General features: G+C 42.6%; 1 protein-coding gene across 2 annotated transcripts in view; it reads left to right on the top strand.

Moving 5' to 3' along the window:
- Nucleotides 1-4044: 4044 nt before the first annotated feature.
- Nucleotides 4045-13757, top strand: part of WRNIP1 (WRN helicase interacting protein 1) — a 24169-nt gene continuing 14456 nt past the window's right edge. The window contains exons 1-3 of one of the 2 annotated variants that reach the window (XM_040644988.1): nucleotides 4045-4927; nucleotides 7031-7222; nucleotides 8503-8744. In XM_040644988.1, coding sequence (XP_040500922.1) covers nucleotides 4112-4927; nucleotides 7031-7222; nucleotides 8503-8744 — 1250 coding nt within the window. In that variant the 5' untranslated portion in view covers nucleotides 4045-4111. The remainder of the gene's footprint in view (nucleotides 4928-7030; nucleotides 7223-8502; nucleotides 8745-13757) is intronic. The other variant, XM_008693059.2, reaches the window with a different exon arrangement.

The following is a 13757-nucleotide window of genomic DNA, read 5'->3' on the forward strand; positions in this document are numbered from 1 at the left end:
TATATATATATATCTCCAAAAGAAAAGACATTCAAGGAACTTCAGTTGTCTAATTTGCTGTAATTATTTAAAAATAATTTGCTTGTGTTAGGAGTGACCATATGTCCCTATCTTTCTATAATCATTTAAAATTAATGTAGTATATTACATTTCCATATTTAGTAGTACTTTCCTTCACAACCTGTTTTGAGGACAGCCTTAGAACCTGAAGGGTAGCAAAATTTGCCACACCAAAATATACCACTTTGGCATAGGATTAAAATTGACCCTTGAACAACACAGATTTGAACTGGGTGAGTCCATTTACGCATGACTTTTTATCAATAAAAACAGTACTGATATGCGGAATTTAAGAAACAAAACAAACAAACAAGTGGAACAAAAGAGAAAGAGAAGCAAACCAAGAAACAGATTCTTAACTATAGAGAACAAACTGATGGTCACCAGAGGGGAGGTGGGGGGATGGGTGAAATAGATGATGGAGATTAAGGAGAGCACTTGTCCTGAGGAGCACTGGGTGGTGTATGGAAGTGTTGAATTACTATATTGTACACCTGAAACTAATATTATGCTGTACGTTAACTAACTAGAAGTTAAATAAAAACTTAAAAATAAAATATTTGAAACTGCTAAAAAAAATAGAAATAAAAACAGTACTGTACTGTAAATGGATTTTCTCTTCCTTCTAATTTTCTCAATAACATTTTCTTTTTTCAACCTTACTTTAAATACAATATGTAATATATACAACATATTAAATATGTCCTAATCAGCTGTTTATGTTATGGGTAAGCCTTCCCATCAACAGTAGGCTATTAGTAGTTAAGTTTTGCGGGAGTCAAATGTTATATATGGATTTTCAACTGTGCGTTTGAGGGGAGGAGATCACCGCCCCTAACACCACAATTGTTTGAGGAGGTCAACTAACTGTATTTTGAGCTGAAGGCAATTAAGAAGCAGCAGATACAAGAAAAGCTCTCTGCGCTCCCCCCATTTGCCCCCCAAAAGCAGAACAGAAATTGTAAAGACTCTCCTCCTCCCCTCTCTACCAGAAAGGACAGAAGTTAATTACCAGGGGGCACCTGGGTGGTTCAGTCCCTTAAGCCTCTGACTTCTGATTTCAGCCCCACATCAGGCTCCACGGTCAGCATGGAGTCTGCTTGCGATTCTCCCTCTTCCTCCCTCTTTGTCCTTCCCCTGCTCACACTCACTCTCTCTCTAAATAAATAAAATAAAATCTTTTAAAAAAAAAAGAAGTTAGTTACCAGAGACAACTCTAGACCCTTATCAGCCCACAGATGGCACCAGAAAAATCACGAACCCATATATTTACCTTTCCACAACTTGCCACTCTTGAAACTCAGTCCTTTTCCTTTGTCTTATCACCCCTCCACAGAATTATTTTGTTAAGATGTAATAAGCTCAAGTTCATCACTAAGTACTTCCATGTGTCTGAGTGCCTTACGTGTAATACATGTTTTTCTTTTATTTGTTTGTTTGTTTTCTTTTTAATCTATCTTTTGTAAATTTAATTCACAGGGGCTAATAAACTTAAGATGGGTAGGGGGAAAAGACTTTTTCTCTCTTTAACCCAAAATATTTGTTTCTGTGATGTTCCTGTGATGGTTGCTCTGGAGGATAGGTAAAAGGCTGTAAAAAGTCATGCTCCTTCATTTTTGCACAATTTCAGATTATGATGACCAAAGAATAAAGATTCTTAAATCATTTTCACATACCTTTTCTACTAATTTATTTTTGAACCTAATATATCAAATCAGAAAACCATGAAAAAATCAGATTTCACACATTTTCACAATTACCAGGAGACTGGGCCACACACTTGACATCCAGTATCAACTGAAACAATGCTTCCTTTACCCCATCTTAAAAAAAAAAAAAAAAGACTATTTGACAGAGAGAAAGACCGCCAGCAAGAGAGGGAACACAAGCAGGGGGAGTGGGAGAGGAAGAAGCAGGCTCCCAGCAGAGGAGCCTGATGCGGGGCTCGATCTCAGAACGCTGGGATCACGCCCCGAGCCAAGCGCCTACACTTAACTACTGAGCCATGCAGGCGTTCCCCCCTTTACCCTATCTTTTGATTACTATTTTTTATCTACTTTTAGTTCCTTGTGAGTCATTCCCCTTTTTGTAAAATCATGTTACATAAAGAGGCTTATTAAATCCTTAGGCATTTGCTTTGGGATAAGTTTCATGAAGATGTTCTTGTGCAGATTAAATAAAAATCTCGTTCTTGTCAACTTTTAGAAAAATTTGTTCTTTCCTGAAATTCATTATTTTTTCATTCTTCACTCTTCCTCAATTTATTTTCTTCCAAAATACCAAAAAAAAATACATATGCTTATGATACATTTTTGAAGGAGAAGTTTACAGAAAAGTAGAAAATGAAATCACAGAAAATGGTAATCCTATTGCTGAGGTTGTGGAATATAGGTGAAGTTCAGTGGGGTGGAGTCTGGAGAAAGAATTCTCGAGACGTCTTTGTTGCAAAATAGTGGTTTGTGAAAGCACGACGTGAGGACCCATGGGCAGAAAGATCTGCTGCCCCGGGTTGTGAGGGGTGGCTGATTATATACCAACGGGTTGGGGGAGGTAAGGGAAAAGGGAGGTTGAGAAAGGACTTTCATATGTTAAAGAAGACTCACAGGATACAGGAGGCCTGGCCATTGTCAAGCTAAGCTTGTTTACCGCTCCAGTTAAGACATTAACATGAAGATAGTGGGAACTTCCTGGAGGAACATTACACTCTGCCCACTTCCAGTATCTGTCTATGGGCTGCAGGTTACAAAGACATTCAATTGTATTTACATTTCCTTCAGGAAGATAGGATTTTGATAGAAATGTTTTGTTCTTGTAAACTCCTAAGGCATAAAGTGAGGGAGACTCAAGTCTTGCAGGATTGTGGTCTCTATAGGTTAACAATTTCTTTTTCCTTTAGGGCAGCCAGGAGTGCCTGAGGAATGTCACACACATCCCAAAGGTGGGGGGTTATGGGGGTTGTCAGTTTCTGCTTTGTCCTCAGCTTGCCTTCTGGTCCCTCATCACTATCATTGGAGGATGTGTAATACCACACCTTTTAATCTCATTTTTTTTTTCATTTATGGCAGGCACTATCTGTCACTGCCTATAACTTAATTTTAACTGATTTACTAACATTTTACTGCTCTGGGGGTAAATATACCTGACTTGGCTAACCCTCATTGAGAATTGTCTGTTTTTAATTTTCAACTATTAAATACCAGACTAAGACAAGCATCTAAGTTTGTGCTTCAAGTAAAAAGCCCTTGGGTGAAAAGGCCAAAAATCTAAAAAGGGGAGAGGTGGGGAAATGTTCTCTTTATTTGCATTTCTCTGACGTAAACACTTTCTTTCCAGACGTGTTGCTGCTTGCATTGTTTTCTTTTATTCAGGTCCTTTGTCCAGTTTTCTTCTGCAGGGTTTGGGGGTTTTCCCCATTCTCCTTTAATTACAAACAACCTGTCGTGGGCCTCCCCCCCTTCCCTATACGCCCGCTCGGTTCCCTGGGCGTAAAAAGCCACTTTCCCAGGTGCAATCTCGGCGCGTTGTCACGGACTCCTCCCCGGTGTCACGAGCCTCGAAGGGCGCGGAAAGGCGCCGTTTTCGCCACCGCACGTTCCTGCGCACGCGCAACCCGCCGGCCTCACGGCCCCTCACAAAGGTGGCTCTGGGGCCGGCCGGAAGTGGACGCGCAGCGGCCGGGGTGGGTAGTGTGTACTACATTTCCCGAAAGGCTGAGGGATGCGATGCCAGCGGTGGCTGGGTTGAACCGCCGCGGACTACACTTCCCGGCCCGCCGCGGGAGACGTTGCCAGCGGCGGCTGAGGTAAACGGCTGCGGACTACCCTTCCCGAAGCGCCGCGCGAGGCGCCGCCGGCGGCCGGCCGAGGGCGGGCCGACGCGGGAAGCTCCGGACGTGAGGCATGAGCGGCGCCCTCCCCCGGCCCGCGCGCGTCCTGCTACCTCCCCGAGCGAGGGTCGCGCGGCGCGGGGCCTAGCGGCGGGCATCTCGAGCCCTTGGCGTGCGCAGGGGTTGCTGCGGCCGCGCCGGGCGCCGGCGAGGGCGGCGGCCACCATGGAGGTGAGCGGGCCGGAAGACGACCCCTTCCTGTCGCAGCTGCACCAGGTGCAGTGCCCCGTGTGCCAGCAGATGATGCCTGCCGCGCACATCAACTCGCACCTGGACCGCTGTCTGCTGCTCAACCCCGCGGGGCACGCGGAGCCCACGGCCGGGCCGCACCGCGCCGGGGAGCGGGCCAAGGGGCTCTCGCCGCCCAGCGCCAAGAGGCGGCGTCTCTCCGAGAGCTCGGCGCTGAAGCAGCCGGCCACCCCGACGGCGGCCGAGAGCAGCGAGGGCGAGGGGGAGGAGGGCGATGACGGCGGGGAGACCGAGAGCCGGGAGAGCTACGACGCGCCGCCCACGCCCAGCGGCGCCCGCCTCATCCCCGACTTCCCCGTGGCCCGGTCCAGCAGTCCCGGGAGGAAGGGCTCGGGAAAGAGGCCGGCGGCCGCGGCCGCGGCGGCGGGCAGCGCGTCTCCGCGGAGCTGGGACGAGGCGGAGGCACAGGAGGAGGAAGAGGCAGTGGGCGATGGCGACGGGGACGCCGATGCGGACGGCGAGGACGACCCGGGCCACTGGGATGCGGACGCCGCCGACGCCGCCGCCTTCGGGGCCGGCGGTGGGGGCCGCCCGCACGCCCGGGCGCTGGCGGCGGAGGAGATTCGGCAGATGCTGGAGGGCAAGCCCCTGGCCGACAAGATGCGTCCCGACACGCTGCAGGACTACATCGGGCAGAGCAGAGCCGTGGGGCAGGAGACGCTGCTCCGGTCCCTCCTGGAGACGAACGAAATCCCCTCCCTCATTCTGTGGGGACCGCCGGGCTGCGGCAAGGTGAGTGCCGCCTTGGCAGGAGGGTTCCGAATATTGATCTCTACGGGTCGGGCGTGGATCTAACGGTCAGAGAGCCGTGGCGGAGGCCGTCCCCGAAGAATCCGCGCGTCCACCCTGGATGTTGAGGCCTGAGGGCAGAGCCTCAGATACCACCGGAGCCGGGGCAGTGCCTGGTCCACAGGTGGAGTTAGTGCTGGGTGTGAAAAAGACACACCCCGCCAGATTTTAAGACACGATTTCCGGTCATTTTCAAAATGAAGATGTCTGAATTCATAGGTTTACAAAAATATTTGGACTCTTAGGTTTGATCTATCTTTGTGTTCCAACATGTACCCCCACCCTCCCATTAACGACCCAATTCTCAAAGAAATGACATGCTACCCATTGCAGAGGAACGTTTGTATATTGGATTTGTAGGTGTATGGGTTTAGCATAAAATTTTTTTTTCAATTGTGTTTCTCTTCCCTCCCTCTAGCTGTTGGTTTAACAGACTGATGTTTTTTTATCCTTGAGAATATATTTATTTCACGAGACTAACATGAAGACTCTTTCCTTTTTCCAAGTCGTTTTCATCTAGCATTTCCATAACTATCCTCATTATGCTTCCTACCTTCGAGAAGAAACATCAATATATTTTGGTGTCCAGTTGCATGTACCTTGTTAGGAATTAGCACACGTCCAGTGGAAGGCAGTTCAGATATTGGGGTCTAGAAAACACGTCATTGGAGAACACTTGAGAAACAGTGGCAGAGTTAAGCAAAACAGAGAAGGCTAAGAGATGTTTAAATACATGATTTTTTTTCTATCCACAGGAAAAGAGAGGAGGATGAGCACCAGTGAGTGAAAGGCAAAATTCAGTATCAGAATGTAAAGGGGCCCTCTTAGCTTTGTGATTCACCTCCTTAGTTAGTATATAAGGGCTTTAATGATTTTTCCCGGTTTTTCTTTCCAACTTCGCCTCCAACTTAATCACACCTTCCTTTGCTCCAGTTCCTGGAATGCATCGTGCTCATTTTGTGCCTTCTTGTTCACATGCATACTTTCCCTTTGGCCAGGAATAAATCACATCTATCCCAAATAATTTACCCGGTGGTAGATTTAGTTGCTACCCCATTTAGGAGACTGATCAAGAGCATTATTAGTAATTGTTTACAAAATCTTTACATAAGGTCATGAGAATGGCTAATTAGCTGTTGGCAGACTAGATGGCAAGAAATAGAAGACACCACGAAAGAGATGTGATGAGCTGTTCAGCATAGTGGTTGGTGGTCACAAGCCTGGCATATGTGGTGTGGGAGCCCATAGTCTGGGATTTGATGAAGCAGCAGCCACAGTATCTTAATGGTAATATACAAATTTTAGAAAATAAAATGTACCTCTCCATTCAGGACCAAATTTGTCCCTCCCATTCAACACACTTTTTCTTTATTCTCATTGTTACTATTATACTTTTCTGCTAACAGTAATAATGATATTAATAACAGCATATCCACATTTATGGAGCACCTGGTAAGTGCCAGGCACTGAGCAGTGGTTTCCTTGGAGCTCACCATTGTCTTGTAACTACTAACATGATCAAAGTGCTATTGTTTAATCTACTTCCCAAGTAGGTAGTTGTCATTGGTCTCTCAGTTCAAAGGCTCACTCCTTTTCTAAGCTGCACTGATGAGCCTCTGGTTGTAGAACTGATTTTATCTGTGGTTCTGCACTCCATTTCTACAACTAGTCCTTCAACAGTAATGCTTTCTTGGCTGGAAGAGGTCACAGCTGTCACTCAGGCTCTGCTAAATCAAGACAGCCGCTCTTTATGGGGATTCCAAAGATCTTAGAGTCCCCCAAAAAGGAATCAAACAGGGTTAGGTATAAAGGAGAAAAGGTCAGGATTAGCCTAAGGTTTAGCTACTTTCCTGTTTTATTTTTAACTTTTTTTTTTTTTTTCATTTTTAAAAATGTGCTATGGTATTTCGGATTGTATCCGTGCTGCTGAGCATTCTTTAGAGTTCAAGTTGCTTGGTAAATAGTGCTGATGCTGCTATGTTAGTGCCCATGGGTGCTTTTCTCTCTGTGTCTGATCAGCTTTCCAAACTCTGTCATATTTTCTAGACCACTCTGGCTCACATCATAGCCAACAACAGCAAGAAACATAGCATAAGATTTGTGACATTGTCTGCAACAAATGCCAAGACAAATGATGTGCGAGATGTCATCAAACAAGCTCAAAATGAAAAGAGCTTTTTCAAAAGGAAAACCATCCTGTTTATTGATGAGATTCATCGGTTCAATAAATCTCAGCAGGTATATTAACTTCCTTCTACCTTTTGGTCATTGTGAACATTACAGTGAATATAAAGTATGTGAGATTACTTTAAAAAGCATACAGCACTATGCAAATGTAAGGACTGTTGTTATCATTAATTTTCTGTGTATACTGAGGTATGGATTATCAGCCCATCCCCTTTGAGCCTGTTTCCCCACTTTTTCTTAGTGTTTTTTGGTGACAAGAAAATGCTTTCTCTGTCTGATAAATGAAATTATTAGTATGGCCCTGAGCTATACTATATCAGAAAAACAGCTTATCAAGTTTATCATTTTTACAGATTTTTTAGTCTAAATATTAGGAGTCCTAGTAAGCAGTTTAACTTGATTTTGAGATCCGTATTTTAGTGTTTTTAAACTTCTTCCCTATACAGTGTTACTTTTTTATTTTCAAAATGAAAGAGTGTTTCTGTGACCTCAGGCTCTCAGCAGGGTGAATGTTACAAGATCTAATCACCACAACTTATTTAAAGGCTTTCTGAAATAAAAGTAAAAGGACAGTTATTTTTATAAATAAAGCCAAGCCACTTTTGTATTCTTTTTAGATAAACATTAATTTTTTCTTCAAGTACACTTTTTTCTTTGATATATTTGTTAAACCTTTTTATTCAGAGATAGAAATATTTTACAAAACCTTACTAAGCTTTTGTTCCTGATCTGAGTCTCTTTTTTTTATTTTTTATTTTTTTAATCTGAATCTCTTTTTAAATAGACTCTTCAGAGTTCTGGCAAGATGTTATCACTTTCAGTTTCATCAGACCATTGATTCATCTTAGCATTTCTTCCCTGTAAAACATCATCCAGTGGTTACATATTCACCAGTGCATATTTACCAATTTTGTTAGGAATAATAACTATTATGATTGAGTACTCCAGAGGAAAATTTTAGAAATACTGGTGTTTTTGTGTTTTCTTAGACTTAATAGCTGCTGTATTTAAGCTATCTGCCTGTTGGGATAGAAGCCTTAGGATAGAAGATAATTTTCTAAGTAAAAAAAATCATTTATGTTGAAACTACATTAGAATTCTACTTTGAGCTATTAGTGTACCAGCAAGTGGCCAGGCTTAGACATACTCATTCCAAAAGATGTATTTTTTGGCTTAAAAAGCATGAGTTGCACTCTTCCATCAGTATCCAATGAATACAAAGCTGTTGTTCCCGAACTCAAAACTAGGAAAAGGCAGGAATAGCCAACTTACATACGATTCTGCAGGTTGTTGACTGGAATCAATTTCTTCTGTTTTCCTCCCATGATTAGGACACTTTCCTTCCTCACGTGGAATGTGGGACGATCACTCTGATTGGGGCAACCACGGAAAACCCTTCCTTCCAGGTCAATGCTGCTCTCTTAAGCCGCTGTCGGGTTATTGTTCTTGAGAAGCTTCCCGTGGAGGCAATGGTAACTATTTTAATGCGAGCGATCAACTCACTGGGAATCCACGTCCTAGACTCCAGCCGTCCCACTGACCCTCTGAGCCACAGCAGTAACAGCAGTTCAGAGTAAGTTGACTGGGCAGTATCCTGGGGGCACACACCTCTCAGAGAATCCCCTGGCAGAGGGCCAGAAAGGGCTGGACGGCAGTGAGGAGGGGGTGGGGACAGAGAAGACATGTTGGCTAGTAAAGAAAAGAGTGGAGGCAAGGGCTCAGTTGTACCAAGTGTATCTCTGCAAATATTTCCTTTCTTTTAAGATGGATTTTATAGCCTTATAAGGGGTGCGTCTAATTTTTCAAGCTTTAACATTGTTTTGCCTGTTATTTCAGTCCTTGGGTGTTTGCTTTTGTGCTTAAGGATTTTGTTTTTTTCCTAATACACTTTTTTTATAATGCTCGAAAGACTATGGGAAGCCTTATTGATTATTTTCTTTCATGGAATAGGCTTAACCTACAAATCTTTTGAGATTTATATTCAGATTCCAATTTGTTCTTTCCTGCAGTTTACTCCTCTTTTGGAAATACTAACTACAAATTAATGTAAATGTTATCATAACAATTTTTAAATCTTTTTATGCACATTTTAAAAGTCAAGCTCAATTCTAAAAAAGTAAAGAAATTTTACCTGAAAATTACACATTAAAAGCTCTCTCTTGGCAATCTATTTCTGTATCATGAGTACTGCATGAGTTCATTAATACACAGAATATATATAGTGTATAATCAATGAGATTACTTGGGTCAGAGGTTTTCTATATTCAAATATATTCTTCAGATGTCATTTATTCATGTGTCAACTGAAATAACACAGTGGAACATAATCTGGTGTGATGAGAGACTAATGCCTGCCTCTTCTTGCTGTGGACCCCACAGCTGCTGGTGCCTGCCCTGAGGCCAAGTTCTGGAGCCACTCTTCTGTGAGGATTAAAGTACAAGACATAGTTTTAGGTTCCGGGTTTAGATTTCAAAAGTCTTTCCCTGTGTATCTGGCCTCTCCCATTTGCCCCTGTCTCATGTAGGAGGAATTATGCTGTGCCTCACGAAAGCCTTGAAACATGGCCAAGAACCCCTAGGCACAACGAAGTCACATCATTGTAGGGTAGAGTTGTGATGGCATAGCCATCAAAATTGTGGCTTAAAAGAAATATGGAACTTGCTGGTATCAGTTAAGTGTATTCATACTTAGGAGCCCTTTATGTGCTGGGCACTTGTTGGAGTCAAAAGGGGCTACATACAGCCAGCCCTCACATCTAGTGTAGCTGTCCTGTAAACAACATTTTCACCACAAAACTCATATAACCAAGTGATAAAAATGGAAAGAGAGAGGAACAAATAATCCCAACATATTTCTGTGTATTTTTATTTCTGTGTACTGGTTATCATAATATATCTGCAACTATATATCCTGCATTTTTATTAATCTAGGGTAGTTTTACTGATTTCAGTCATGTCATGATTTCATGGAATTGTTATTCAAATACCCTTAGGTTTTTTCTCTCTCCAGTTACTCCCCAATCCTGTGCCATAATTAGGTGAAATGAGAAGGACAGTGGAAGAACCATGGAGCAGATCTTAAAAAGGATATCTGCATTTTAACTGGGTCCCTGAATCATTTGCATGCATATTAAAATTTGAGAGGATCAAGTGAATTAAGATTTCTCTTATTACTGAGACTGGGAGCCTGATACAAAAGTGAGCCAGTGATTCTTAATCTGCTAAAATTGCATTTCAGTCAGAGAAAACCTGCCATGTCCAATAGATTGTTTGCTCTTTCCACTACCACTCATTTGGAATTGATTGTACTTATAACTTAATTTTATTCACTTGTTTCCTTTCTAATTCCCACCCCTCCCCTTCCTGGGAGGGCTAAGATGAGAACTTGTCCTCCCCATTCATATTCCCAGCACAGTGCCTAGTATATACATGCTTAGTAAAATGGTTTGTGAATGAATAAACTCTAAGTTTCAATATGAGAGAAATAGTTTAATTTATTTTTGGATAGTCCAGCCTAAGGGATGATTGACCCATTGCCCAGGTATCAAGAACCTTTTTCTTTTATACTGTTGCCTAAGCAAACAATGAAATGAAAGATTATTAAGCTTAATTAATTGATCTACTTGCAATTCTGACAAGAAAGTTAAGTTGAGAGATGCCATAGGCCACAGAAAGAACCCTTCCATTATAAGTGATTTCCTAACAGAAGCAACTGACCACCCCAGTTGCAATGGAGAATTAAAAGTAGATATTGTTTTCTTTCAGTTTTAGGTAAAATTGTACTTTCACATCTATTGATTGGCTTCAAACGTATATACATTCTTGTGGACATAAATTAGATTTGGTTACGCTAATCTAGCTGGAAGGAAAGACTTTAAACCCCAAATAATCACTTCTCTGGGAAGCCATGAGTGCATTTGTAGTCTTGTGTTTTGGTGCCCTAGTTTACAGAGAAATCGAGACCATGGCTGTGCATGAGAGGAGCTGAGCAGGTACTAGTCTGGAAACTAGCTGAGCTGATTCTTAGACCATTGTTAATTTTTCTTGAGGAATTGTGAGTTCTCATCTAGTGTATGTTTATACATGACAGATTCCTGTTAGAGTGAGATAAAAGTGTTCTTTTTAAAATTTTCCTTCTGTATTTATTTGTTCAGCATTAATTGAAGGCTCCACATATGCTAGGCATCAGCTGAGTGTTGGAAGCACGTTCCTGTGCTTTTAGAGAGCTTAGTATATATGATAAGGATATAGGTGAGTAAATGGGCTTCCAGGGCCATGCTGTGATTGAGTTATGACCAAGGAGTGGTAGGGGTTAGAGAAGAGGCATCTAGAATATGTGAAATCAGATCTCTCACCTGATAGATGAGGGGATGCTGAGTTGAATTTTGAAGGATAAGCAGAATGTAACTACATGAAATGAAAAGCTTATTTTGGCAAGGGAATATAGCACTTGAAAGGCAAGGTGGTAATAAATAGTATGATCCATTCATTATAGCTGAGTGGAAGAGTGTGTGTGAAGAAGTGATGGTCAGTGAAGCCAGCGAGGGAGGCAGAGCCAGATTGTGAAAGATTGTGTTCTAAGGTAAGGTGAGTGATGTGGAGAGCTATAGGAAACCAAGGGAGGATTTTGAGCAAGAGAGGGTCATATCAGCTCTATGTTTTAGGAAGATGAGAATAGCATTGGAGAGGCTCGGTCGGAGAGAGTCAAGTCCCATCTTCCCTACCCCTCGCGAGGGAGCAGGAAGACCAGGTAGGAAGCTGCTGAGTGGTGCTGAAGACAAATGACAAATGCAGGTGACTTGAATAGAAGCAGGAGCTGCTCTGAGAAGTTGAAACATCGGGTTGATAGGCATGGATATGAGGAGGGAGGAAAAAGGATTGTCCAAGATGACTCTCATACCTGGTGACTGGGCAAATAGTTGCACTTTTGGCGGGAAGGATATAAGGAAGAGAAGCAGAGGAGGTGTGGAGTTCAGTTTGGGGCTTGTTCAGTTTGTGGGGCCTCTGGATAATTCATATGGAGTGGTTTTCTAGGCAATTAGTTAAAGAAGTCAGGAGAGCAGTGGAGATGTTTGAGCCAGAGATCTTGGGAGCCACCAGCGTTTCAGAGAACATATAGCCCATGTGTTTGAATAGGAGAGCTGAAGAGAGCCAGGAACTAAGGGTAGTGAGTTGAGGACTTGTCAGCATTTGTTGTGTTAGGAGAAGAGACAAAGTTTAGAAAAGTAGGAAAACGAGAAGGATGCTCCACAGAGAAGAGCTTCAGCAACTCAATGTTATTGAACCATTTAGGATTGGGTTTGGCTGCATATAACAGGAAAAAAATAAAATTAACTGGCATAAACAAGATAGAACTTTCCTTTTCATGTAAAAGAGTTTGAAGGTAGACAAGTATAAAAAATGAAGCTGCTAGTCAGCCTTACGGTATATTCAGGGACCCAGACCCTTATCTTTCTGCTCTACCACGTTCAGCACATGGCTTCTACTTCATGCCCCAGGGTGGCTACTGGAGCTCTAGCCATCATATCTGTATTCCAGACAACAGGAAGGAAGAAGAGCCAAGAAACAACATCTTTCCCATCCCCGTTCCCCTATTTACCACCTCAGCTTTAGTGAGACATCTGCAAAGTAGTACTCTGTAGTCAATTGCGATTGATTGTGAGGAGAAAGATAGAGGTAAGCTGGTAATTTACGTTGAATTATCCATACCATGGTTCTTTTGGTCTGTTTAGGTAATCGACAGTTTTCATGTATTTTACTAAGCATCTTGGTCACGTGGTACAAACAGTGAAGCATGTTATCTGTGCACTGGGTTAATTTTGGAGACCAGGAAAAAAAAAATCCATGGTCTGTCATCCAGTGAACTTGTGCTCCTGGAGATGAGAAAGTGAACTAGTGTTTAGTCACTCAGAACTTGCTGCTTTGAAGGATTATAGCTTGCAGATAATAAGACACATGCATATTCAGAAACACACCTAAAGAATCCATTGTTTGTGGGCTAGATAACAGTGCATTTGTTTATGGACATGAGGAGAATAAAGTGAGGAGCCACGATTGCCCTGGCACTGTCTAACGAGGCATTTCCGACAGTTGGTTGGAAGTTAAAATGGCTCTGTCCTTCTGAAGTGAGGGTGCTGCGGCTTGACTCTGAGACTGGGGCTTTTCTCTAAGCACCAGGAGAGGAGAGCCCACACAAGCTGGCTGTAGGTTGGTTTGGTTGGGTTTTATTAATTAATATTATTAATATTAATATTGCCTGCCTTTCAAAAGTAATCTTTTCTAACACTGAATGGAGAGAAAGGTAGTGGAACACCAGAATAGAAAATACTGATCAGAATGCGTTGTGGATTTAGTTAGAGTGGATTTTAATAATTCTCCTTAAAAATGGCTTGGTATAAAGAAAAAAAGGTATATAAGCATATGTTATGAAAACGATGACAAAAATAATGGCAACCGGAAAGAAACACCAGTCAGTCTGACTGACCTTGTATCTGTTTCCTGTTCCTGCCATCACAAATTATGGGTATCCCCTACTTTTTGAAAGTTCACATGATACTACTTCATATTCACAATAGACCTACATTAG

Source organism: Ursus maritimus, unplaced genomic scaffold (genome assembly GCF_017311325.1).
Source record: "Ursus maritimus isolate PB19 unplaced genomic scaffold, ASM1731132v1 scaffold_30, whole genome shotgun sequence".
Classification (NCBI taxonomy): Eukaryota; Metazoa; Chordata; class Mammalia; order Carnivora; family Ursidae; genus Ursus; species Ursus maritimus.